Below are 25,393 nucleotides of genomic sequence, written 5' to 3' on the forward strand. Positions count from 1 at the left end.
TATATAAGAAGCATTGTCAAATAAAGTAATGTTATTAATGTAAGTTTTCCAGAAATTTATGAAATTCCTAAAAACCTAATGTGTCCTTGCATAATGTCATGTTGCAATTCTAGTTATCGATGAGGGAGTAAAAAGCAAGCTGAAGACAAAGCATAAACTGACACCCTGCAACCTCCCCCCACCCCCACTCCTGGGTGGGACCTGTGCGACATTCTTCCAGGAATCTCCCAACCATCTTAATGCTAATGACTTGCTAGAGGGGAAAACAACCTTAACTTGACAATGGCAAGGCCTCGGGTGTCCTGTAGGTATCTGGTAGGTCGGTCCTCTTTAGCATATGAAAGTTCTTTTGAAACTTCCCCTTTTTCCTTACCTCCCCCAACCCCATAGTATATAATCAGCCGCCCCCACAACCCTCGTGCCGCAGCTCTTTCTGCCCGCGGGTCCTGTCCCTGTGCTTTAATAAAACCACCGTTTTGCACCAAAGACGTCCCAAGATTTCTTTCTTGATTGTCAGCTCCAGACTCCACCCCATCTATATTCCAAAACCACAGAGAAATGGCCAGGTTTCCTTGTCAATGGCATTATAAGGAACCCTCATCAGCTCTTTCACCATAGCCATTTTTAAGTCTTTTGCCATGTACAGATAGTTCTTGTATTACTGTGATGCTTTTGTAAAAGTGCTTCACCTTCAAAGAGATTCATTGGAAAGAAGTCTGACAAGTACAGGTTTCTGATAACTTTCAGATCATACGATTGACCTGGGTGAGAATTCACAGAACTCTAATGGAGAAACTGATGGATTCATAAAATTGTTAAGAAAATGTCAAGATCAACAAGATTCAATTACATGGAGCTGAATGACTGATGAAGATGATTATAATTTTAATGACTCTTTGTTGGAAACATGGCTGATTATTTGAGGTTCTGTTTTTTTTTTTGTTTTGTTTTGTTTTTTGTTTTTCAGATTTAAGGAGATCTCTCCTAAGCTATCTATAACTTACAGCAATTTGGTGAGTTATAACTTTGCAAACAGAATTGAAATATTTATCGTTTTCTCCCTACCTTATTTGTCCAGAATTACGAAATTCTTATCGAGTATTCTTATTTGCATAAGTTCAATAAGGACATGTTCTCCTTGTAACAGGACACAATTGGAAACATCAGTTACAGTTCCAAGGCTTGATTGGAATGTTTTATTTGAGAATGATGTGCATAGACTCAGATAAAACCAGATAGCTTTAAGGCACTAAGGTGTACTTTTTTTTTCCCCAAAGATTTTATTTATTTTTTTAATTAAAAAAATTTGTTTTCAAGATTTATTTATTTATTTGAGAGAGAGAGAATACATGGGGGGAGGGCAGAGGGAGAGGGAGAAGGAGAGCAGACTCTGCGTTGAGCAGGGAGCCTGATGTGGGGCTCGATCCTATGACCCTGAGATCATGACCTGAGCCGAAATCAAGAGTCAGATGCTTAACTGACTGAGCCACCCAGGCGCCCCTCACAGATTTTATTTTTAAGTAATCTCCACATCCAACATGGGACTCGAACTCATGACCCCAAGATCAAGAGTCTCATGCTCTACCGACTGAACCAGCCAAGTGCCCCTAAGTTTGACTTTATAGAGCCAATAAAGTTTCTGGAAAAAACAGCCTGGTACCTTGCCAGTAGCCTTACCAGGTAAGTAAGGAAGGTTACTTTCTGGAAGACCCAGGAACCTCAGGATATTTGGGGGACCTTGAGAAGTGAGGATATAAATTTTAGAGAAAGCACCACAATAGTGCGTGTTTAGACCATCTTCATGCCTGTTCCTATGTAGGCCATTCAGGAAGTTTCCCAGGACACATTGTGACATCCCCAGAGACATTCAAACTGGAAATCAGGAAGATGTGTCAGGATGCCACTGCCTGTCCTCACTCCATCTGAAGATGCTGTGAGCCCATGATCTAGTAATCTTGACTGACTGCCCTCTGGATTCAAAAACTGAGTTGATAGCTGGTTCTAACCATTAACCTTTGTTTCTCTTTTGTTTTTGTAGAAATGCTTCTTATTAAACACCCGGTTACTTGCACCATGCAGGCCTAATTTTGGGAGCCCACCTGCATTATCGCCTCCCGAAACGAGACACAAGTCTTTGACTTCTTCCCAGAGCTAGAAGACAGGTTCACTGAGCTATGGAACAATGGGTCCACTCCGATTCTTGATTGTGAAACTTCGTGGGGAAGTTTCAGAGGTGGGAATGAAGGGGGGCAGAATATGCTACCCCAAAATAGCCCTCTTGGCATAAGGATTATTTTGAGCTGATTATTTTTGAGAGGGTGTAAACACAGGAGAATCTCTGAAAACAGAGAGAAATTTACAGGTACAGGGGGAAATCTCCATTTGTAAGGGTGTCTCCCTCTCTGTACCAGGAAGAAAAGGACGACTAAATCACCAAGAAACTCAATGGAAAAGGCACTGACTTAAATCTGCATAACCACCTTACCCTTGTTTGCTGTTTTTCCTGGTCACCTTCTTTACCTGACCTCCCCACTCCCCAACATCTGTATTTTGTTTCTTTTTTTCTTTTTTAAAGATTTTATTTATTTATTTGACAGAGAGAGAGACAGCCAGCGAGAGAGGGAACACAAGCAGGGGGAGTGGGAGAGGAAGAAGCAGGCTCCCAGCAGAGGAGCCTGATGTGGGGCTCGATCCCAGAACGCCGGGATCACGCCCTGAGCCGAAGGCAGACGCTTAACCGCTGTGCCACCCAGGCGCCCCTGTATTTTGTTTCTAACTGAAGATGTATTTAAGGTAATGGTTTGGGCCATTTGGGGAAGTATTACTATTTTCCTGAGTCTCTCTCGTGTATACAGGAGGTATATATCTTATGAAACGTCTGTTTGTTTTTCTCCCGTAAATCTGTTTTTTATTACCGGGAGTCTTAACCAGGAACCTAGGAGGATAGAAAGAAAATGACTTTTTTCTCCCCTACAGTTTCCTGTGTATTTTCCCAGTGTCTCTGTATACAAATAACAAGCCACAAGCAGGTGCTTAAATGACTGAGCCACCCAGGAGCCCCCCAACAACAGTTTTTTAAATAAAGGTCATATTTCTCTGATTTGAGAACCCACCTTTATCATATTTCTCAATCTGGTATATGTTGTTTTTATTTCTGGACTTTGTGTTCTGGTCCATTTGTCTGTCTGTTCATACACCAGTATCACACTGTTTTAATTAGTGCCTTCTTAAAAAATTATATTTGCATATGTGGTCAGGCTATTCCTCTCTCATTGCTTTTCCACTTTAGAGTTTTCCTGGCTATCTTTGCTTCTTTTTGCACCCTGTACTCTTCTACCACTGCCTTATAAACTAGTTCAGCCTAACACGGGGAGAAATGCCAAAGGGCCAGAATCAATTCTGCAGCGTAATCCATTCCAGTTTATCAAGTCTGTGCCTTTTTAGCAGAAATTGAATAAATCATTTGCAATAAAACCATAAATACAATTTGGCATCCGATTTTTTTTTCACTGAAGCGCTTTCCTATTATTACAGTCTTTTTAAACATAACATGCCTTAATTTCCATAACTATTCATTTCCTGTTGGACACTTTCCCTTTTCCCCTATTGTTTCCATTCCTTTTCATTATGAAAAACAAAACAAAACAACAACCATATAATGAATATCTTTAAGCGTACGAACTCTTTATGCAATCTTTGGCATTGATTTTGAGGTGGGTTTATTGAGACAAAGGACATGGGCATCTTTAAGACTGTGAACACACATTACTAAAATTTGCAGCTGTTTATACTCCGACAAGCTTCTGTGTGTGGTATCAAATTCACCACACTTTGCTCATCAGCAACTGGTTATCTCAGGCCTCTGAAAGTTCAGAGCATTTGAAGTCACACAACTGTGGGGTGAGTGGGTTCCATTGTGTTGGGATTAAGGTGAAATAATACCACTTACAAAGTAAATTTTGCACAAGGTTTCTCCCTCGCGGATTGCTGACAAAATCTTCTGAGGATTAGGTTTATTTGCATAATGGCCCAGGTGTCTTCTGGGTGTTCACGGCTACAAGTCTCCCACCCACCCTGCAAAAAACCCTTCTGCAGCTTCCAAGTATGAACATGTATGAGGGTGGATAAAGATGAGGTTGGCACTGATCAAGTCCTAGCAGCTTAAACCAACGGTAATAGTTTTGAAGTAAAATGATCGAAAGGTTAAGAGACATGGAACTACAGATGATGGGGGTTCGGGGTACCGACCTCCAACACCCCCAAAAAAATCTGTGTATAACTTGATTCCTCCAAAACTAATAACCAACTCTTGACCGGAAGCCTTACTGATAACATAAACAGCTGATTAACACGTATTTTATATATTATATGTGCTATATACTGTATTCTTAATATAAAGTAAGCTAGAGAAAAGAAAATATTATTAAGAAAACCATAAGGAGGAGAAAATACATTTACACTACTGCACTGTATTTATCAGAAGAAATATCTGTGTGTAAGTGGACCCATGTGGCTCAAACCTGTGTTGTCCAAGGGTCAACTGTAATGGGTTCGCCTTGCCATTGAACCGGAAGAAGAGGTAAAGGTGCTCAATTCCAGGTGCTGAGAAAGCTTGAGTAGAGAGAGTTGCAAAGCTCTTCAGCTGAGTCCCACACAGGAAGGCTGCTTTACCTACAAATACCATCTGTTGAGCTTTCAAGGTTAAACCTTAAAAGCTAGGGGCTGAACTTCTTGCTTCTGTGTTTGTGACCCTCCCTCCCCCAACCCCAGCCCCTTGTTGATAGCAGAGTCTTCCGCATTTGGGTCTAGAATTCAAAGCCAAACCCGTCTGAATGGGACTTCAGTCACTCAAGCTTCTGGTAACTTCTTTGGGATCCCAAGACACACGGAGTGGGTAGTGGCTGAGGAACTGTATTAGTCAGCTTGGGCTGCCATAAGAAAATACTACAGACTGGGTGGCTTAAACAACAGAAATTTATTTTCTCACAGTTCTAGAGACCGAAAGTCCAAGATCAAGGTGGTGTCAGGCTTGGTTTCCAGTGAAAGCTCTTTTCCTGGCTTTCTTACCTGCCTTGGTGGTGGTGGTGGTGGTGGGTACTCTCTGGTGTTTCTTTCCTTTCTTACAAATACACCAGTCCTATTGAATTAGGGACCCACCTGTAGGGGCGCATCCTTAAAAGTCTGATCTCCAAATATAGTCATACAGGGGGTTAGGATTTCAGCACATGAATTTGAGGATCCTAATTCAGTCGCCAACAGGAACCTTAGGAGGGCAGCTTGTAGCTCTAAAGTTCTCATTAATATTGACAGTTTGGGTAGGAATGTGGAGAAAACCAGAATTGACTGTGGGATACTACATACAGAATTTGGGATTTAAGCCATTATACTCCCAGTAGATTATTGATTATACATGTCAGCCCTTATGCCCTTTATATTTCTTTCCTTGAGCTATTTACAATCTGTATTTAGCTGTTTTACTTTCTTTCTTTTCTTTTTTTTTTTTTAAAGATTTTATTTATTCATTTGAGACCGAGAGATACAGAGAGAGAGAGCATGAGCCAGGGGAGAGGGAGCCCGACATGGGGCTCGATCCCAGGACCTGGAGACCATGACCTGAGCCAAAGGCAGCCACTTAACCATCTGAGCCACCCAGGCGCCCCAGCTGTTTTACTTTCTTGTTGTAAGTGCACGAAGACCAAAATCTGACCCATCTTGTTAACTGATCATCCCTGACAGCACCTAGCACATTGCCTAGCCCTTTGTAAGAGCTGAATAAATATTTAGTGAATGAATAAACGACTGAACAATAAAAGCTAACCTTTAATGAATATGCATGTTGGGCCTTGCATCAAGCTCTCTACATGCTTGATTTCATTATCTTATTTTCATAATAATTTCACAATAAATAATCTTTCTAATTTTTTTAGAGGAGGAATCTGTTTTTTTTTGTTGTTGTTTTCTTTTTAAAGATTTTGTATTATTTATTTGACAGAGACAGCCAGCGAGAGAGGGAACACAAGCAGGGGGAGTGGGAGAGGAAGAAGCAGGCTCCTAGCGGAGGAGCGTGATGTGGGGCTCAATCCCAGGACCCTGGGATCTCGCCCTGAGCCAAAGGCAGACGCTTAACAACTGCGCCACCCAGGCGCCCCTAGGGGAGGAATCTGAGGCTCAGGAAGGCCAAAACATTTTCCAAAGATGAAGCTAGGAAGGGCAGAGCTGGACTTTGGACCCAGATCCGGCTGACCCCGAAGTTCATCCAAACGTTTAATCAAAATGCTAAACTATCTGCTTCAAATTCAACACAAGGATCATAAGGAAGGGAGGAAATTGAGAAAAAACTGTGTGTAAGTTACTTTTCAGATGTATCTTTTTTTTTAAGATTTTATGTATTTATTTGAGAGAGAGACAGAGAACATGAGCAGGGGATGGGCAGAGGGAGAGAGAGAAGCAGACCACTCTCAGCACCCATCCCCCGCTGAGCAGGCAGCCCGATCTGGGGACCCGGGGCTCAATTCCAGGATCCTGGGATCATGACCTGAGCAGAAACCAGAAGCTTAACCAACTGAGTCCCCTGGTCCCCTGCTTTTTAGATGTATCTTAATGTATGTCTGTATGTTGCCTGGTAGAAAAGGGAGACATTGCTTTCGAAGAGAGAAAGAACATGGATCAAGTCAGGAAGGTTGGAAAAAGCAACACGTATTCAGAAAACAAGTTCAGTGGACTTGAAAGAGGAGGAAAGGTGGAGCGAGCAGCAGCTAAAGGCCAGAGAGGTAACTTGGGTCCAAAATATGAGGGTTCTTGAAGGCCAGAGATCAGTAAACTATGACCTCAGGCCAGATTCACTCCAAGTTCTGTTTTTGTAGAGTCTATGAGCTGAGAAAAATTTTTACATTTTAATTTTACTTTACTATTTTTTTAAGGAAGCTCTAGGCCCAACATGGGCCTCGAACTCATGACCCTGACATCAAGAGTTGCATACCCCACTGACTGAGCCAGGCAGGTGCCCCTGATTTTTACATTTTTAAAGGATTGTTTAAAAAGTAAAAAGGAATATGTGACAAAGATGATACATGACCAGCAAAGCCTAAAATATTTACTATCTGACCCTTTGCAGAAAAAGTTGGCCACACCTTCGGTATGACTTGAGAAGTTTAGACTTTATCTTGTTATGGGCAATTGTCACAAGTATATAAGTGGAGAACGGATAGAGTCAGCTGCAGGTTTTAGAAGGGAAGATCTAGGACAGTTTAGATTGGGCTGGGATTGGGAGAGGCAAGAAAACGCAGGAAGAACCCAGTTGAGAGGCCGCTGTAGAGATCCAAAGAATGGTTTTGGAGAACATCATGGAAAGAATGGATTCCACAGCACGGCTGGTGTTAAGTACAGGATAAATGACTGCTTAACTGTGGGGGAAAGGAGAGTGATTCTGAATTTGTTGTAGACGTTCCTTTGGGTAGCTTCAAAGATAGTGTGTTTTAGACTAGCCGAATTTGTAGATCATTCAAAATGCAGATATCTGGTAGGGAGTGACAGCTGCGGTCAGTGGGGGATATCAGCTTGCCCAGGGAACGCGAAATATACTTCTGTTTGTTGTTTTGTCTGCTTTTTTGTTTTTCTCAATTCTGACTACATTGTTTTTAATAAAGGGGGTTTCCAAAGACAAAGGAGATCAGGAAGGAACAGTTTCCCTACAGCTTCCTTATGGATTAAATAGAAAATGTTCTCGATTTCATATCAATTACTAATAAACTTTTGGAACACTACCCATTGAAAAGTTGGGGGCTACCTGAATTATGTTTTGGTATAGTTGTAGATAGGATAACAGTATTCACAATGAAAATGGTCATTAGTGCCAACTAAAAAATAATACTCTCTTTAAAATGGGAATTTAAAAAAAAAGAATCATCACCCCCTTGAACCCATCAGGAGGATCATAGCGCCTTTCAAAGTCTGTGTATACAACTCACACATTAGACCATTTGTCACTGAGCCAACAAAATGACAGCTTTTTCACTAGTGGGAAGAAAAAACTCACACTAGAAAAATACATTCTACAAGCAACTTTCTTAAGGTAATGGCAAGGGTATATGTCACTGCAAGAAGGAAGGGAAGAGCGTTCAAAAGCTCCTTCTCAGTCCCCAAGGCCTTTGGAGAAATGACTGCCTTTTAATTTACTCTCGGATAGATTTTGGACACATTTTGGATGCAAAAGTCTACTCCTTGGCATCTTAAGGGCAGTGTTTTGTTTCCCTTTTCTCCCTAATTCCTCCATAACTATTTGATTCTTTTTTTCTTTTTTTAAGACTTATTTATTTTGAGGGATGGGAGGGGCAAAGAGAGAGGGAGAGAGAATCCCAAGCCGATTCCATGTTCAGTGCTGGAGCCCAACTCGAGGCTCGATCTCACCACCCTGAGATCACGACTTGAGCCAAAACCAAGAGTCAGACGCCTAACCCACAGCACCACCCAGGTGCCCCCATAACCATTTGATTCTAAATACCACATTGCCTTAACAGGCTTCTTTTTCTTTCTATCTTTCTATCTTTCCTTCTATCTACCTTTCTTTCTTTCTTTTCTTTCTTTCTTTCTTTTTTAACAGGCTTCTTTCTGTAGTTGGCAGATATTTCTAGAACTATGTGAAAGTGTCACTATGACGTCACTGGCCCAGTCAACTCTCCATTTTGCTCTTCCAATTGGTAACTCTCCTTTCTCTTTCCTCCATGCTCTTTCAGTGGCCCCTCATTTGCTGTGTCTCTATTTGTTAGCACCTCATTAAGAGAGGGGTGGGCAACTGAGAGAGAGCATACGAACTCAGATCTGTTAACTTTGGGAAAAATATTTCAAAGAGGACATCTGAAGAGAGGAAGAAAGAAAGCCTTCCAGTTGTTTTGTTTCTGATAAGTGGAATCTTACACAAAGTAACTGTCTTTAGGGGTGCCTGGGTGGCTCCATCGTTAAAGCGTCTGCCTCCGGCTCTGGTCAAGATCTCAGAGTCCTGGGATTGAGTCCCATACCGGAGCTCCCTGCACAGCAGGGAGTCTGCTTCTCCCTCGGCTTCTGATTCTCCTCCCTGCTTGTGCTCTCTGTCTCAAATAAATAAATAAAATCTTAAAAAAAAAATAGTAACTGTCTTTGAAGGCTAACATCTCCAGCCAGTCTTGCAATTGATTTTGGGAGTCACGGGCTGAGGAAATTCAGAGCATGAGCCCTTGCATTTAAAGCACCAGGATTTGAAAACCTAAGTGCAATTATGCAAGTCAGTATTTTAAGTATTGCAACTGTATGGGAGGGAGAAATTTCCTTCTTTCCCCCTAGGCTGCTTCTAGCTGGTTTAGGAATTAAATTCATATAAGACAGGTGAACAGGAGGGGGAAAAAAACAAACTAGGTTTATTACATGGGCATGGAGGTCCAATAATGAAACTGAGACCCTAAAGAAATGACCAAGGCAGGCAGTTTTGATACATTTTAGACAGAGACAATGCATTTGTGAGAAATTGACAGGATAAAGCTTTAGTAAGGGAGCTTCAGTAAGGAATTCTAAGCAGAATTTGGGCTGAGGTCGATTAGGAAAAAAAATAACAAAGTTTGTTTCTCCAGCTTTCTTGGTTTTAAAGTCCCTATCTCTGGTGATAAGGATGCCTTTTTACTTCTTAGTACAGGGAGGGTATTATTCACACGGGAAATTTATTTCCTGCTTTCAGGGGGACAGAGGAGGGTCTGAGTGTCCTCGCACCCGTTGTTTCCCAGGTAGCTTTAGTTCAAAACAACCAATATGCCATTGCAGTACATTTTAGGGTAGCTGGCCCTGGGCCCTTACACAACCTACACCAGAATTCCTTGTTTTTCCATTAAAAAAGAGCACAGAGAGGGCTTTTTAAAATTGTCCAGCACATACAGGTGTAATGCAAGCTCAAAACAGGTTTAGGGGCTGGTTTACAGGAACCTGAGTTAGTTGCTTGGTAATCAACATGGTTTTCATTCTACAGAATCCGGTGGGGCTTCTGGGTGAAGAGTTTGACCTCGCTCCTCTGTCAGATTTAAATAATAACAATGAGGCTGAAAAATTATGTCCTCTTGAATATCATGTCAGGTCAGTCCCTAGGCCTTCCTCTACTTCCTTGGGTTCCGGGCAGGAAACATGTGGAGAGGGAGCGGATAAATAGGTTTCAGTTCCCAGCAGCAGCACGTTAGAAAAATTTTCCATCTGTTGGCGTGTCCTTGCCTCCTTACAAAAGTGCGGTTTGAAACAGGGTTTCTCTTATCTCGTTTTCTCGTTTTTAAAGCCTTTTTTCTCAGGCGCTTGCATTCTGGTATAGTGTTGAGAATGCCAAGCTGGTTTTCGCTTTATACCATCACGTGATGCCGCCTCTCCTCCAGCCCTGAGGCTCTTTGAGACAAAATTACAAAATTTAGTTACTGAAATTCTAAGAGGGGGGGGTGGGGTGGGAAGCAAGGGTTGCGCAGGGCAACGGACTACAACTCCCACAAGTCCTCGCGCGGCGGTTACCCTCCCTCCTCCACACTCCCCCAGCCTTGAGCCTTGCGCTTGCGCGGAAGACCCTGCGCTGAGAGGAGGGGCGGGGACGGGACAACGCGCCTGGAAGGGGAGGAGGAAAAAAGAGACCATAGACTTTCACCTGGGCCTAGAAGGTCTCTTAAAGTAGTGGGGAGAGGAGGGCGGGCGGGGACCACCTTCAGAGCTGGCCGCGGGCGGTATCATGGCGACCCGGAACCCCCCTCCCCAAGGTGAGCGGTCGGGGCCCGAAGTAGTGTCTAAGACGCGGCTCACAGCTCTCGACCTTGCTCCCGGGGGCACCTCTTCTTCTCCCTGCCCCAGGGCTCCTGGGGCTCTGTGTTTTGGAGGCACCCCTTTGGAACTAGACTTCCTCCTCTCACGGCAGAACTCCGGCGGAGAGCGACCCCCCCCCCCCGTCCCCAACACAGCCCCGCCTCCTGCCTTAACCTTCACCTCTGGCTCTTCATTTCCATCTTCAAAAGTGCTTTTTAGCCTTTTAGATGAATTACTTAAGTAATTTCATCTTGCCAGGCCCCTAACCGGTGCTGTCAGGGGAGGACCCCCCCGCCCCCCCGCTTTCTCCCTCTGATGAAAATGGATCTAGCTCTCCCCTGACCCGACTGAGATTTGGGGGTGGCCCTTCATGCTGTGAAACTCTGACCTGACCTTACTGCCATCTGGGGAGGCGACCCCTCACTTCTGTGTAACTCTGACGTGGCTCTGGCTCCGGCCCTGGGCCGGTCCCTGGGCCTTTGGAAGGGAGATGCTAGGCTCCTTGACTTTTTGAGGCCCTAGTCTCAGGGATTGGGTTTTAACAAACTAATGTTTCCATCTGGGCATTTTTAGCTGTGGGCCAAAACTAACAGTGATGTAGTAACAGCTAAAAAATGTACAGGACGTTTCTGACTTTTGCTTGACTCTAAACTTATTTTTTCCATTTTGTATTTTGAAGAGTATGAAAGCGATGACGAGTCTTACGAAGTGTTGGATTTAACTGAGTATGCAAGAAGACACCATTGGTGGAATCGAGTGTTTGGCCACAGTTCCGGACCTATGGTTGAAAAATACTCGGTAGCCACCCAGATTGTAATGGGTGGAGTGACTGGCTGGTGAGAACAACATCTTTTTCATTAAAATTTCATTGGCAGCCTGACTGCTGCCCTTTTGTAAACAGGCCAGTTACTGTGCACATACACTGTTACTCCCCGAAGAGCTCTACCTTGAGGCTTTTCTCTGAGATGGGGTGGGTGTGATCTACACTCTGGGACACAGTGGTTTTGGTGATCGGCTTCCCCATGCCCACCCTGTGTTCTGCTGTTCCCTCCTCTCCCTTCCTTTTGATTCTTTCTATATTTTCCACCTTCTCACATTGAGCAAATGTAGTGTATCTGATTCACTGATAGTGGGTAAAAAGGAAGAAACATCTAAGGGTTCATTATATGTAAGTAATTTACTTTTTAAAGTAAATACTTTACTTGTTCAATGCTAACAACTGGAAAAACCTTTGAGGACTCCCGCAGTAGAACTGGTCTCCAGGATTGTCAGCCCTGTAGAGAGCCGTGTAAAATTCTCAGTGAAAATTATTATGAATCCGATGGTTCTGTTGATTTCTGTGGACGAATCTGGATTATTATACTTTGAAGAAGAGTTGGAATTAAACTGGGTCTTCGTTGCAATTAAAAGACTGATTGCTTACTCTGTAATAATATTATGGAATGCATTAAGGAGGAACAGTTAATAAGCATTAACCTAACCAGTTGATGTTTTAGGCTACATGATTACATAATTGCTACTATAGATCAAATTGTTATTCTTGGAATAAAAGATTAGCCAAATAACAAGGGTCAAACAAGCGTGACCCTTCATTTTGAAAATGTTCACAGCCGTAGAGAATTTTTGACATTAGTGCGGCTGCTCAGCTTGTGAGTAATCATTTTTTTTCTTAGATTCTAGGTTAAATTTATCTTACGTTAAATATTTACATTTTTAAACTTGATAAGTGTTAAATTTTTTGATTTGTGTTTTCTTGTACTTTGGAACCTGGCTCACTCCTTTATGCCTTTTTGTAAATGCCATTTCATGGTAGAAACCTTCATTGTGAAGATTCCGTGACACGCAGGTGCAGAATTTCTTCATGATGTGAACTTATTCATGCTGCTTATTAAAAGACCTGCAATTAGAACTGAGATGTCTGGTCAGGGCCTGGTTATTCAGTTGAACCTCCATAGATAGGTTGTACCTTGACGCCCATAATAGAGTCTGGTGCTCTGCCCAGATAAGCTCACAATCGGATGCCATGGGTGACTGGTTAATGTGAGTCTGGACCTAAAGCCCCATCTTAAACGAGACTAAAAAAACTGAGCAATAGAATTATCACATCATTGTGTGCTTTCTCCCGGTAGGCCAGACTCGGTGAGAAGGCCCATGATTGGCAGAAGTCGGCTTGGAAAGCCTAGAGACAGAGCAGAGGCAGTTAGTAGCTTTATTTTCGTGGCTCATGCCATCAGGCGAAGGATGACACAGTCATCCTTGATGACAAGCACAGACATGCTTGTGAGACACAGTCCCTGGGATGTACTTGTGACTTGGCTGCTGCTTGCCTCCTCTGCTCCCTTATCAGAGCCTTTGTTGCTGGCTCCCCTACTGAGGGACATGGTCTTTATAGTAGTACGTATGTTTGGATTATAGCCAGGTGTCGGCCTAGGAGCTGAGTAATAGGACTCTAATATTACACAGGGAGTTTGTTGCAATGACATTAGATTCAGTGTAGTACATTTCGGTAATTTCCTTGAGGTATAAAACTGATGTACTGTTGTGGCATACGTTAAGGAGGAATGGGCACTAACCTAACCAGTTACCATCTCAGACCAATTCAGGCCACACGTGGGAGGCTACGGAGGTTACACGTGGCTGTAGGTAGTTACAGATTTTTGATGATAATAAGAAATATCAGGATGGATGCTTGCGAGGAGAGATGGAAGGCGTGAAGGCTAGCTAGAGGGCCCTTAGTGTGGTTTGGAAGCAAGGTAACGATGCCCGTGAGAATGGAAAGAAGACAGTCAAATAATGTTTCGGAAATAGAGTATATGGAATTGGCAATCAGTCGGACCCCAAAGGTGATGAAGGAGGCAGTCTGAGACGAACATGAGGGGGCAGACCTAGAGAATGGTGCTCTCACTTACAGGTCGGGACCTTAGCAAGGGTTGATTTGGTTGGAAGGACGATTTTTTTTTTAAAGATTTTATTTATTTATTTGACAGAGAGAGAGACAGCCAGCGAGAGAGGGAACACAAGCAGGGGGAGTGGGAGAGCAGACTAATAGCGGAGGAGCCTGATGTGGGGCTCGATCCCATAACGCCGGCATCACGCCCTGAGCTGAAGGCAGACGCCCAACCGCTGTGCCACCCAGGCGCCCCGACGATTTTTGGTTTGGGACATTTTGAATAGGTCATTCTGTGTGCTAGAGAAGCCCATGGATTCCATTTATGAAGGTGCGCTAGTTGCCTAGGGCTGTTGTAACAAAGTACCACAACTACGTGGCTTAAAACGAAAGAAATGTACTCGCATAGGTCTAGAGGCCAGCAGTCTGAAAAGTGTCAGCCGGATTTGTTCCTTCTTGGAGGCTCAGAGGGAAGATCTGCTCCTTGCTTCTCTCCTAGCTTCTGGTGCTTGCTAGCGATCCCTGGCATTCCTTGGCTTGAGACATACCGCTCCAGGCTCTGCCTGTGCTGTCACGTGGCTGCTGTTTTCCCTCTGAGTGTCTCTGTGACATGTTGGATTAAGTCATATTGGGTTTAGGGCCCACCCTGTTACAGTATGGCCTCATCCTAACTAATGACATCCTCCGTGACCCTTATTCCAAATGAGGTCACATGCTGAGATTCTGGGAAGGACATGAATTGGGGGGCGGGGTGGGCAGACACTGTTCACTCCAGTACAGAAGCCTATAGTTAGAAATCTGGGATTCTTTTGCACATTATGGATCTGGAATACTGAAGGGGATATGAGCTCACTGAAGGAGAGAATCCCCAAAGAAGTATGGACTGACATTCTTACAGAATAGGTGAAACAAAGTGGGTTTAATATAGAGCTAGATAAACAGAGAGAGATGTAGGTAAGGAAGCCATGAGAAATGTGGGCCTAAGTGTAGTCGTGAAGGTGGAACTTCAGCTGGGCCGCAAAGGGTAAAAAGCTTTAGATAGGCAGAGCTAGGTAGAAACTCCTAGAAGTGAGATTAATAGCTTGAGCAGTGGTGATGACCTATTTGGAAACTAATGGGGTTGGAGCAGAAGGTTTGGGTAGAGTGGGGTTGGCCAGGTGTATGGAGCATCTTGACTGCATTAAAAAAAAAAAAAAAAGTCAGGGGCGCCTAGGTGGCTCAGTCGGTTAACTGTCTGCCTTCTGCTCAGGTCATGGTCTCAGGGTCCTGGGATCGAGCTCCACATCAGGCTCCCTGCTCAGCAGGGAATCTTCTTCTCCCTCTCCCTCTGCCCCTCTGCTCCTGCTCTCTCTCTCTCTCTCAAAAATAAAAACAAAAAAACCCCTACTTTTATTATGGGGAATTTCAACTTAGACAAATATAGAAGGAAGAGTATAACGAGGCCCTGAGTACTCAACTTTGTTGCAGTAGCCAATCTTTTTTTCCTATAAATTCCCTTCCTCCTTTTTCCATCCCTCATTTTGAAGCATATCACAGTTTAGATTGTGCACTTTTTTTAAAGTTAAGTTCTAGGCCGAGTGTGGGGCTCAAATTCACGACGCTGATTAGATCAAGGGTCGCGTGCTCTACCAAATGAGCCAGTTAGGTGCGCCCGATTGTGCACTTTTTTTTTTTTTTTAAGATTTTATTTATTTATTTGACAGAGAGAGTGAGAACCAGAGAGTACAAGCGGGGGACAGCGCAGAGGGTGAGGGAGAAGCAGGCTCCCCACTGAGCAGGGAGCCCAATGCAGGGCTCCATCCCAGGACCCTGGGATCATGACCTGAGCCGAAGGCAGCTGCTTCACCGACTGAGCCACCCCAGGCACCCCTAGATCATGCACTTTTGACTTGCCTGTAGAACAAAGGAAACACTGAGGGTTTCTGAGCAGATAAGGGATATGATGAAAAGAAATGGGAAGATACTAAGATTGTATTAGGAAAGCCGTGAAAAGGAGAAGAGGGAGAGAGTTTAGTACATCATTGGTGGTTCTCATCTTTTGTCATTTCTTTCATTAAAGGTGTGCGGGATTTTTGTTCCAGAAAGTTGGAAAGCTGGCAGCAACTGCAGTAGGTGGTGGCTTTCTTCTCCTTCAGGTACGTCCGTGCCTTCAGGCCTTGCCTCTGCTCACTATGTCGCCCCTGGGAACCGAGAAAGCCAAGTTTAGCCATTTCAGGCCTGTCTGTCTGAATACAAGATGGACTTTTTCTTTTAGGTATCAGTTTATGGAAAAACTAAAGTGAGTTTTGAAAGCTGATATCTGTCATGAAAGACAACAATTTTAAACACTCCTACATTCTATAAGCATAGTTTGATCCCAGCTAAAAAGATCCCAGTTAAAAAGACCACTATTACAGTTTTAAGTGCCTCATTTTTTTTTATTACATACCCAGATTTCCTTTAAAACATCTCTTCAGCGAAATGAACATTTCATCCATAATATAACCTTCTCGTCCTGACCATTTTAAACATATATGAATTTTAATCACACAGAATCTATAAAATGCAAAAGATCTCTTTCTTTTCCCCATTTCCTGGCCATGCAGTTTTCCTTCTCAGAGGAAATTGCTGTTAGCAATTTCTAACACGTTTTTTTAACACTAGGGGACTATAATAATACAGAAAGTGGAAAACTGGGTTTAAAAAATCATCCATAATCCTATTTCTGAGGCAGGGGGATTTGAAATTTTAGTTTTGTGCGTGTTCCCTCTAAGTATAAGATTTAAAAATGCTTCGTGGTTAGAGGATGTTTATCAGGATATTGTCTGGCATTCGTGTCTGTTTGGCATGTATTTTTCCAAAAATACCATTCCCTGAAGATCAAATATAGTAAATCCCAAAATTGAAAATCTCTGGGAATGAATGTTAGCAATAATTTTAAACATACAGAGAACTGTCAGTCCTACCAGATTTTTGAAATGATTGATGTTCATAGCAACCAAAATCTGACTTCAACACCAGACCCATTGATCATAAAATGACCAGTGTCATTGCCTGAAGTACAAAGGGACTGGATTCGTATGTGTTAAGTATAGATTTTGAGTTGTTTACTAAACAGTTTTTTAAAAAAATATATATTTTCCTTCCATCGGTGGCATTGTTAGGAGTAATTGCGTATTCCTTGTGGTAAGAGGTAAAAAGGAATATGGTTAATATCTAAATTTATGCCTTTGGATGAACATGCCAGCATTTGTGCAGAAGACAATTTTATTTAAGCAGATTTTGACTTGCGTTTATATAGAATCAAGAACATATTTAATTCTATAGCTATTTTGAAAACTCTGTTGTCATTTCTCTTCAATCCGGTACAAAGGGTACCGGATTGAAGCAGAATTTCTGAAAATGTTCATAGACTAAAGAGAATTAATTTCAGTCCACTCTGTCAGTTTCGCAGAAGTCCATTTCAGTCCACTGGGTATATACCATTTAAAGTCACGAAGCACAAGAATATGGGACCTGTCTGCATCAAACCTAGCCTTTCCCCCAAATATGACTCACCTTGAAAACTTAGAAGGAAACTGAAAGAGGAAATAAGAGTAGCACGTGGCTTTCAGGCTAATTGTCCATTGTTCTTTAGGCCCACTTCTGTATTTGTGTTACCTTTACTTACATTTAAAGATAAAAACTTATTTACTTAGACCTTAAGGCTTTTCTGGTAACTCGGAGTTAAGTGTTTTCCAGTAGATATTTACCACACTGCCATCCTAAAATAGACAGTGGTATGTAAGTCTTTTAAATTTAGTTTTCATTTTTTGGAATTGTATGTGCCCCTAATTCAAAGGGTCAAATATATGTACAAGGCCTGTTACAGATTAGAGGAATCCTCTACCTCCCTCATTACCCGCCTTGCCCATTTTTCCTTCCCTTGAGGCAACTACATAAACTCTTAGCTGATTCTTAAGGTATTTCTTTCCTTTTTCCTAAACAAGTTATTTGAATATTTCTTGATCTTTCAGTTTGAGTTATTAACTGTTGGCTTCCTGTTATGGAACGTGAGACTTTAACTCATTTATTGAACTTTCCTTGCCTGCCTCCCCTCCCTGATCTCACACACTTGCATCCTTTATGTTCCTCTGTGCCTCCCCCACCCCGCCCGCCCCACCGTGTCATCTGAGTATTGTTATTTCATAATCGTGTTAGATCGTTACCTGGAGTTCACTGAGCTTGAATCTGTAAATTTGTGTGTTTAACCATGTTTGAGAAGGTTTTGACTGTTATTTAAAAGAGTTGTTTCCTCCTCTTCTTTCTCTCTTCTCTTTCTAAACATGACTCTGATTACATGCATGTTAGGCTTTTTGATAATGTCCTGAGGTTTTGTTCGTTTATTTTTTCAATCTTTTTTTCAAATTGTAGAATTTCTAATGTCTAGCTTCAAGTTCACAGACTCTTTTTTCTGTCATCTACCCTCTGCCATTAAGCCTTTCTAAGAACTTTCTTTCAGATACTGTATTTTCCAATGCTAGAATTTTCATTTGGTTCTTTTTTTATTTTCTGTATCCCTGGTGAGATTGCTTATCTTTTCATTGATTACAAGCATAGTTTCCTTTACCTTATTGAGCATAGTTCTAGTAGCAGGTTTAAAGTCCTGATAATTCCAATAACCGGGTTATCTTAAGGTTGGCATCTGTTGATTTTCTTTCAAGACTAGGCCACATTTTCCTGTTTTATCCTATATCAGATAAGCTTGGATTTTATCCTGGGCATTGAGAATGTTATGTTGTGGAAACTCTGGATTCTATTTTATTCCTCAGAAGAGTGTTGATATGTTGATTTTAGCAGGCAGTTAACTTGGTTAGACTCAAATTGTAAGCTCTGTTTCACGTGTGGTGGGTAGCAGCTCAAATCTCAGTTCAGTTCTTTTAACCTTGGCCAGAATGCGTGGCTCTGTCCCATGAAAGTGTGCTTCAGGACTTGGGTAGAGTTTACGCATAGAATTTGGGGCTCCCCTTATGTAGCTCTCTCATTTCTGGGAGCTGTTACTGTCGTAGACTCTGTCATCTGGTTCTTTGGGCCAGAAAGATAGCATGTTTTCTATTTAAGTTTTAGTCACCCTGTGCATCCTGCCCTCCAGATAAAACCAGAAAAATGGGCAGCTCACTTTACATTGTTCCTGTCCTGCAAGTTTCAACTCTCGTTGAAATCCGCTTGCTTTTGTTAATTCTTGTATTTTAACCAGGGTTTATAGTTGCGATGTACGGGAGGGTCCCTAAGGTTCACCATCACCTCCCTGCCTGTGACCCAAATGACTGTGTCAGGGACTGCCAGGAAAAGCTTTCACTTGCCATTTGATTCGATCACCACTCTGTTTTGCTAAGGCTGGAGTTTGAAGTGGTAATAGGTAAATAAATACAGGAAGGAATGCAGATAAATACATTCTTCTGTGGAGTCTGTATTCACAGTGAAAATGGAACTCAAGCTCCCTAGTGGACCTACTTCTATCAAATCAGATACTTTTATTATTCGAAGTATTTTATTTGTGGTTCAAAGTCAAGGGATGCCTTAGAAAATTACAAAGAGAGCATAAGCGTGATAGAAGTGATTTATAATGGTGTACATGGCTTAATTGTTTACCACTAATGTGATTCTTTACTTTTTGATTTTATTCTTTGGAGGGACTAATGTATGGTACTGGCTTACAAACCATGCTGTTGTTCCTGTTCAGATTTTGTAGCGTCTCAGTAATACCGTATGAGGGGTTTACTTATAGTTAATCAGCATTTAGCTATAGTTCTATTAAAAGGACTTATGGCGTGAAACTTGTGAAGAGCATATTTCTCATGTAGTCCACTTTTGAAAGCGATTACCAGAAAGTATTCTTAATTTAAGTAAAGAGTTCAGAGTTAGTAAAGACCCTGTATCAGGTTACTTTAGATTTCTTTAGTGACCTAATAACTGCTTGGCTTCTGATCCCTTGTAATTAAACATCTGTTTAATTAAGAGGTACTTTTTAATTAACTGTATAATTTGGATCGTCTCTTTGTCTTTTTAGCTAATTCCCAAATTCCAAAAGTTATGATAGAATTATAGCACAGTTGTAATACAGTTTTTGGAATCTTTGCCCATCATGCGCTGTACGTTTCTTAACATAGTGTTCATCACATCTAAGTAATTAATTATGCTTAATATCTTTTTTCCCTTATGGATACAGAGCTCTCTGAGGGTGGGGACTTATGTCTCCCTTGTTATTGGCTATAGTTTGGGGGCCTAGAATAATGCCTGGCACAGAGCAGGCACTCGGTATTTGTGAAATGAATAAATTGTGATATCTTCCCTATAAGCTTCATAGATTTCTTGAAATCTAAATGTCCACATATTCCTCGGTAATAGATTTGTCATCAACCTAGTTGGTTTAGAATTAACCATTTTTATTATATTTTTGCAGATTGCCAGTCACAGTGGCTATGTGCAGATTGACTGGAAGAGAGTTGAAAAAGATGTAAATAAGGCAAAAAGACAGATTAAGAAACGAGCAAATAAGGCAGCACCTGAAATCAACAATATAATTGAAGAAGTAAGACAGTGTACATTTATGGCTCCTTCTTTTTCTTTTTTCTTTGCTTTTCTTCTTTTTTTTTTTTTAATGAGTTATCTCTGTGTCCGGCGTGGGGCTCGAACTCATGACCCTGAGATCAAGAGTCACATGCTCTACCAACTAAGCCAGCTAGGTGCCCCGGCTCCTTTTTTTCCCTTGCGGGTTTCGCTTCACAGAAAACGTGACTAGTGATTATCTTCTTCTAAAAAGTGAGTGTTTTTGGTCATGTTTAAGAGTGCTAAATAAAATTTGGGATCAAGCCACTATTTAAATCAGTCATTATTGCAGTGGAAGAGCAAGCTCAATCAGAAGAGCATGCGACTCTTGATCTTGGGGTTGTGAGTTCGAGCCCCACGTTGGGGGTAGAGATTACTTTAAGAAAAAAAACACAATCTTTTTTTTTTCTTAAGTAGTTAATATGGTTTTCCCTGCCAGTCTCCCACCTATTTTGATCTGCATGTAAAAGGTAATAACATTATTCTTCCAGAAGGTTTCCTCCGCTTTTACAGATGTGTACGTGTGTAGACAAGGTGTGGTAAAACTAAAACTACCTATTTTTTTTCATGAGGTGGAGTATTTTGAAGATGTGTATATTTAATTAATATATTAGTTTTATTAATGTTTTAATGTATATTTTTCTTCTTATCCTTTGTTTAGAATTGAAGTGAGTACTCCTTCCCTTTGTTTTATCATGTTCTTTTAATACCCCCAACTTTTAATTTTGAAAAATTTCAGACCAGTTGAAAAGTTGAAGGACAAAGACAGTGAATACCCAAATACCCTTCACCTCTTTACCTAATCATTTTACATTTGCCTTATCTCTGTGTGTGTGTGTACATGTAATTTATACTTTTTTTCCCTCATCGTTTAAGACATCCTTCCTTTTCACACTTTTTTTTTTTAAGATTTTATTTATTTATTCGACAGAGATAGAGACAGCCAGCGAGAGAGGGAACACAAGCAGGGGGAGTGGGAGAGGAAGAAGCAGGCTCCCAGCGGAGGAGCCTGATGTGGGGCTCGATCCCATAATGCCGGGATCACGCCCTGAGCCGAAGGCAGACGCTTAACCGCTGTGCCACCCAGGCGCCCCTTCCTTTTCACTCTAAAATACTTCAGCATATATCTTCTAAGAGTACAGATATTCTCCTGTACAACTACAGTTACCCTTACAAATCCCCCCAAATTAAAATGCAATCATATTTCCTAATACACAGTCCATATTAAAATTTTTCCACAAATCAGGAATTATATATTGGGGTGTCTGGCTTTTATACATTTTTCCCCCAATCAGGAATTATATATTGGGGTGTCTGGCTGGCTCAGTCAGTAGAGCACACGACTCTTGATCTGGGGATTGCGAGTTCAAGCCCCACATTGAATGTGGAGATTACCTAAAAATAAAATCTTTAAAAAACAGACAAAAAGAATTCTGTATTGCAATTGGTTATCATGTCTCTGAAGTCTCCTTTAGCCTTTAGCAGTCCCATCATCTGTGTTTTGTTTTTGTTTCCCCCCCCCCCCCCCATCTTTCATGATACTGACATTTTTGAAGCATGTAGGCAGAGTATCCCATGGTCTGGCTTTGTCTGATTGCTTTTTCCTGGTTTTATTTGGGGTAAGCATTTTCTCAGGGTGATATTTATTTGATCCTGTACGTTTTTTCTTGCTGGCCAAGTGGACTGTTAACAAATATCGTTGTGCCTGCTGTGGGAATTTATTAAATCTGTGCTAATAACTTGCTAAGTGGACCATTTATGTCTGCCCTACAGCTTCTTGTTACCTGTGAGATTTTTGGCCACCAATATACCCATTATCTCAGTAGCTAAGAAGCTTACTGGATCTGGCTGGGGCTCTCCGCTCCTTCAGATTATCGTGGCCAGCCTTGGCATCTTGCGTGCTGGTTGGCACCTGTGGTAGTAGGTGTACGGGAGTCTTTGCCAAATACTTCCTGAATTGGGGAAAACAGCTATAAAAACGTTACTTAGCACCGGATTCAGTAAGTAAGAGTGCTTTTCTTTAATTTGCATCATTTTTTTCTTATTGTGGCAAAATACACATACACAAAATTAACCATTTTAATTATTTTAAAATGTACAATTTAGTAGCGTTAAGTACTGAATTTGGACTTCCGTGCAGCCGTTACCACTCTCCACATTTAGAACTTTTTCATCATCCCAAACAGAAACTCTAACCATTAAGCACACATTCCCACAATTGACCCCTCTCCCCAGCCCTTGGTAGCCTCTGTCCTACTTTCTGTCTCAATGAATTTCACTGTTCGTGTCCGTGGAATTGTACAATGTTTTCCCTTCTCTGTCTTATTTCACTTCACGTAGCATTTTCAGGGTCCATCCATGTCGTAGCACAATTAAGAGTATTTTGTTTAAACTTATGTTTCAGGCAACAGAATTTATCAAACAGAACATTGTGATATCCAGTGGATTTGTGGGAGGCTTTTTGCTAGGCCTTGCATCTTAAGGATATGAATGGTCTATCACAGTGGAGTCACCTATAAGAAGAGAAATGGTGGCAACAAGGTGGTTTCTCGACATCACTCACCTCCAGATTCTGCAGGGCTGCAAGAAACAACTAGGTGGACAATACCAAACTCACAGCTTAGTGTTTTGCCATTGGAGTTTGGCAAACTAGTATTTGCTGTAAGAACAACCTGTGTGGTATGTGTATAATAGTATCCCTGAGCAAAACATGCCTTTCATTTATTTTTTTGTTTCCAAATTAGCCTATAAAATACCACCATTGGATGTAGATAATAGAAAAAATGTGTTGGCTGTATTCCCCAGTGAAATACTCTCCTTGTTTTATTTAAATAAGATGTTCTTCATTTTGCTTTATAGTATAGTGCCAGTAATTAAAAACTTGTATCATAGCTTCAACATTGCGGTTGGCTTTTTTTTTTTTCCCCCAAAGATATGTTTGCAATAAACTGAAGAACTGTAATGCCCTTTTGTGGAAGGATTTAGAAGTAATAGAATTATTAAAGATATTAAACAGATTTCATACCAGTTTTTAGGTGGTTGTTTTCTGCCATTCTTACTTTGCTTCTATAGTAAGTATAGTAAACAGTTTCAAGGAAGGCTTTTCTAAGGAAATACTCATGTCTAAAGCTCTTTCTCTCTCTCTCTCTCTCTTTTTTTTTTTTTTTTTTTTTGATGTCTGTAGTTGCAAAAATTTCCTGTGTATAAGCTTCTTTAATTATTTATCCTGGCAGCCCAGGCAGAACTAATTATTTTGAGGGTACATGTAGTTGGGTCACTGATTCATTTTATTAACCTTGAGTGAACCTCCTTTCTCATTTCTAAAAATCCTAATTATTATTTTAGCCCCTTCTGCACAAAGAGGTAAAAATTACTATAAAATACTTAGTAGTATGGTATGAGTTTACTGTCTGAAAGACAGTGATTTGCTGTCATTATGAAATTGGACCTTGAAGAGAACTGTCTGTCTGATCTCATCTGAGATGTGTGTGCTAAGGCTTTCAGGTTTGGTAGCATTATGTTGAAGCCTAGGCCAGTGGACTTGTTTTTCCGGGCCACACCACGCTCTCTCAGAGGCTCCTTTGCCCCGAAAAGCTCTCTGTGTTATTCATTTTGTTCATAGAATTCTATGTTGGCATCGGAAAAACGGCAGAACAACACACATCGGGGTCCTCAGATTGGAGAGACTGCAGGGATTCAGGCCATCTGCTTTCAGTAGGAAGCCCCCATAGTTTATTTCGTGTATTGTAAACATGAGGCATTTCGTACTTTGAAGATTCGTTACAATCTGCGTGCTTTCGTCATCCCAACCCCTTAGAACCGAACATGGGGATTCATCTTTAGTTTCTTCCTTTACTCTCCTTGGTGCCTCAGATACAATGCTAAATAAAACTCAGGCTTTCTTAATACAAAGTGATTTTGCTTATAAATACACGTTTGATCTTCCTTGAGCTTTTCTTTCTTTCGGCCTTGCCGAGCCTTCCATTGCTGTGGAATTGGAGGGAAAAGTAGGCTACGTGAGGTGGAACCTTGGTCACACTTGGGTGTGCTGTGATCGCATGATGCTTTCATCTGCTGCGGTGAGGCAGGCTACTGTGGGGAGCTCTAGTAGCCAGCTCGATTTGTTCATTCCGGCTCCATACACAGTGTCTGCCCTGTGCCTGATGCACTAGGAGAATGGGGGCACGAAAATGTCTGCCCTCAAATAGAGACTAAAATCGTCCTCTATAAAAGTTCTATAATAATACAGGAGAACCTGACATACTACTTGTCAGAGTCCACCCATGAGGGAGAACTGAAAACAATAGTCCTTCATTTTTACCTATACATTTCCAAGTACCTGTTGATCTGTTTGAAAATATTGATACACAAATGCGAAATAATGCCCGTGCTCTCCATACTGTCCTTTCTATCTTAGTGACCCTTGTTCTGCCTCCCGACTGCGCCATTTCCCCACAAGGTTATACGCTACTTGGGGCAGTCATTTGTGTTCATCAATCTCTAACTCGTGACGCACGCTGTGTAATGCTTTGCTCAAGGCCAGTGTTCAGTGAATGTGAATGGGTGAATGAGGATGTGGAAATGACTGCGCTAGAGTTCGTGTCCACCCATGGGAAACTTTTTCTGGGTAGTAGTGCAGTCAATCAGAAATGACTTGGTGGGGCTTGGTTGGAATGAAAAGCCTGTAGCCTGCCTTTGTCTAAAATGGGGATTTTAAATAAATAAATAAATAAATAAATAAATTTTTAATATGGGGGTTTTTATGTTCAAGGGCATAACGACTGTTTGCAAGATTTATTTAAACTTGAGTGTATGGAATGTAGGTATTTTGTGGCCTAGGCTCTCCACCCTTCCCCCTCACAAAACAAGATGATTTTTAGTGTGTTTTCTTATTTCCAATACAATATAAATGAAATATGCTCATTATAGAAAAATACGTCCACATAAAGGATATATAGAATGTTCATAATATGACGTACTTAGAGGTAACCGTTGTCCATATTTTGGTATATAGCCTTTGGAGTCTTTTCTACCTGTGCATGAACACGTTATACGTATTTTGTATCAAAGTTGAGCAGAGTTTATGTACTGTTTTATAAATAGCTATTTTCAATTACATATTATGACTATCTTTTTATAATAGTAGGT

At 41.4% G+C, this 25,393-nt stretch overlaps 1 protein-coding gene across 1 annotated transcript; it reads left to right on the forward strand.

Annotated features, from left to right (window-relative positions):
• The first annotated feature begins 10,552 nt into the window (after positions 1 to 10,552).
• On the forward strand, positions 10,553 to 22,872 carry FUNDC1 (FUN14 domain containing 1). The gene is made up of 5 exons (XM_045800717.2): positions 10,553 to 10,748; positions 11,471 to 11,627; positions 15,738 to 15,813; positions 20,100 to 20,228; positions 22,650 to 22,872. The coding sequence occupies exons 1-5, from the start codon at positions 10,721 to 10,723 to the stop codon at positions 22,725 to 22,727; spliced, it is 468 nt and encodes a 155-aa protein (XP_045656673.1). The 5' UTR covers positions 10,553 to 10,720; the 3' UTR covers positions 22,728 to 22,872.
• Positions 22,873 to 25,393: the final 2,521 nt, after the last annotated feature.

This window comes from Ursus americanus, chromosome X (assembly GCF_024610735.1).
Source record: "Ursus americanus isolate L20-20 chromosome X, mUrsAme1.1.p, whole genome shotgun sequence".
NCBI classification, from domain to species: domain Eukaryota; kingdom Metazoa; phylum Chordata; class Mammalia; order Carnivora; family Ursidae; genus Ursus; species Ursus americanus.

What these genes read in the sequence shown, in the direction of transcription:
- FUNDC1 (XM_045800717.2), top strand. Translation starts at nt 10,721, where the DNA reads ATGGCGACCCGGAACCCCCCTCCCCAAG. An exon ending in CCGGAACCCCCCTCCCCAAG is followed by an intron (nt 10,749 to 11,470) that starts GTGAGCGGTCGG and finishes TGTATTTTGAAG; the next exon opens with AGTATGAAAGCGATGACGAG. An exon ending in TCAACAATATAATTGAAGAA is followed by an intron (nt 20,229 to 22,649) that starts GTAAGACAGTGT and finishes CTTATGTTTCAG; the next exon opens with GCAACAGAATTTATCAAACA.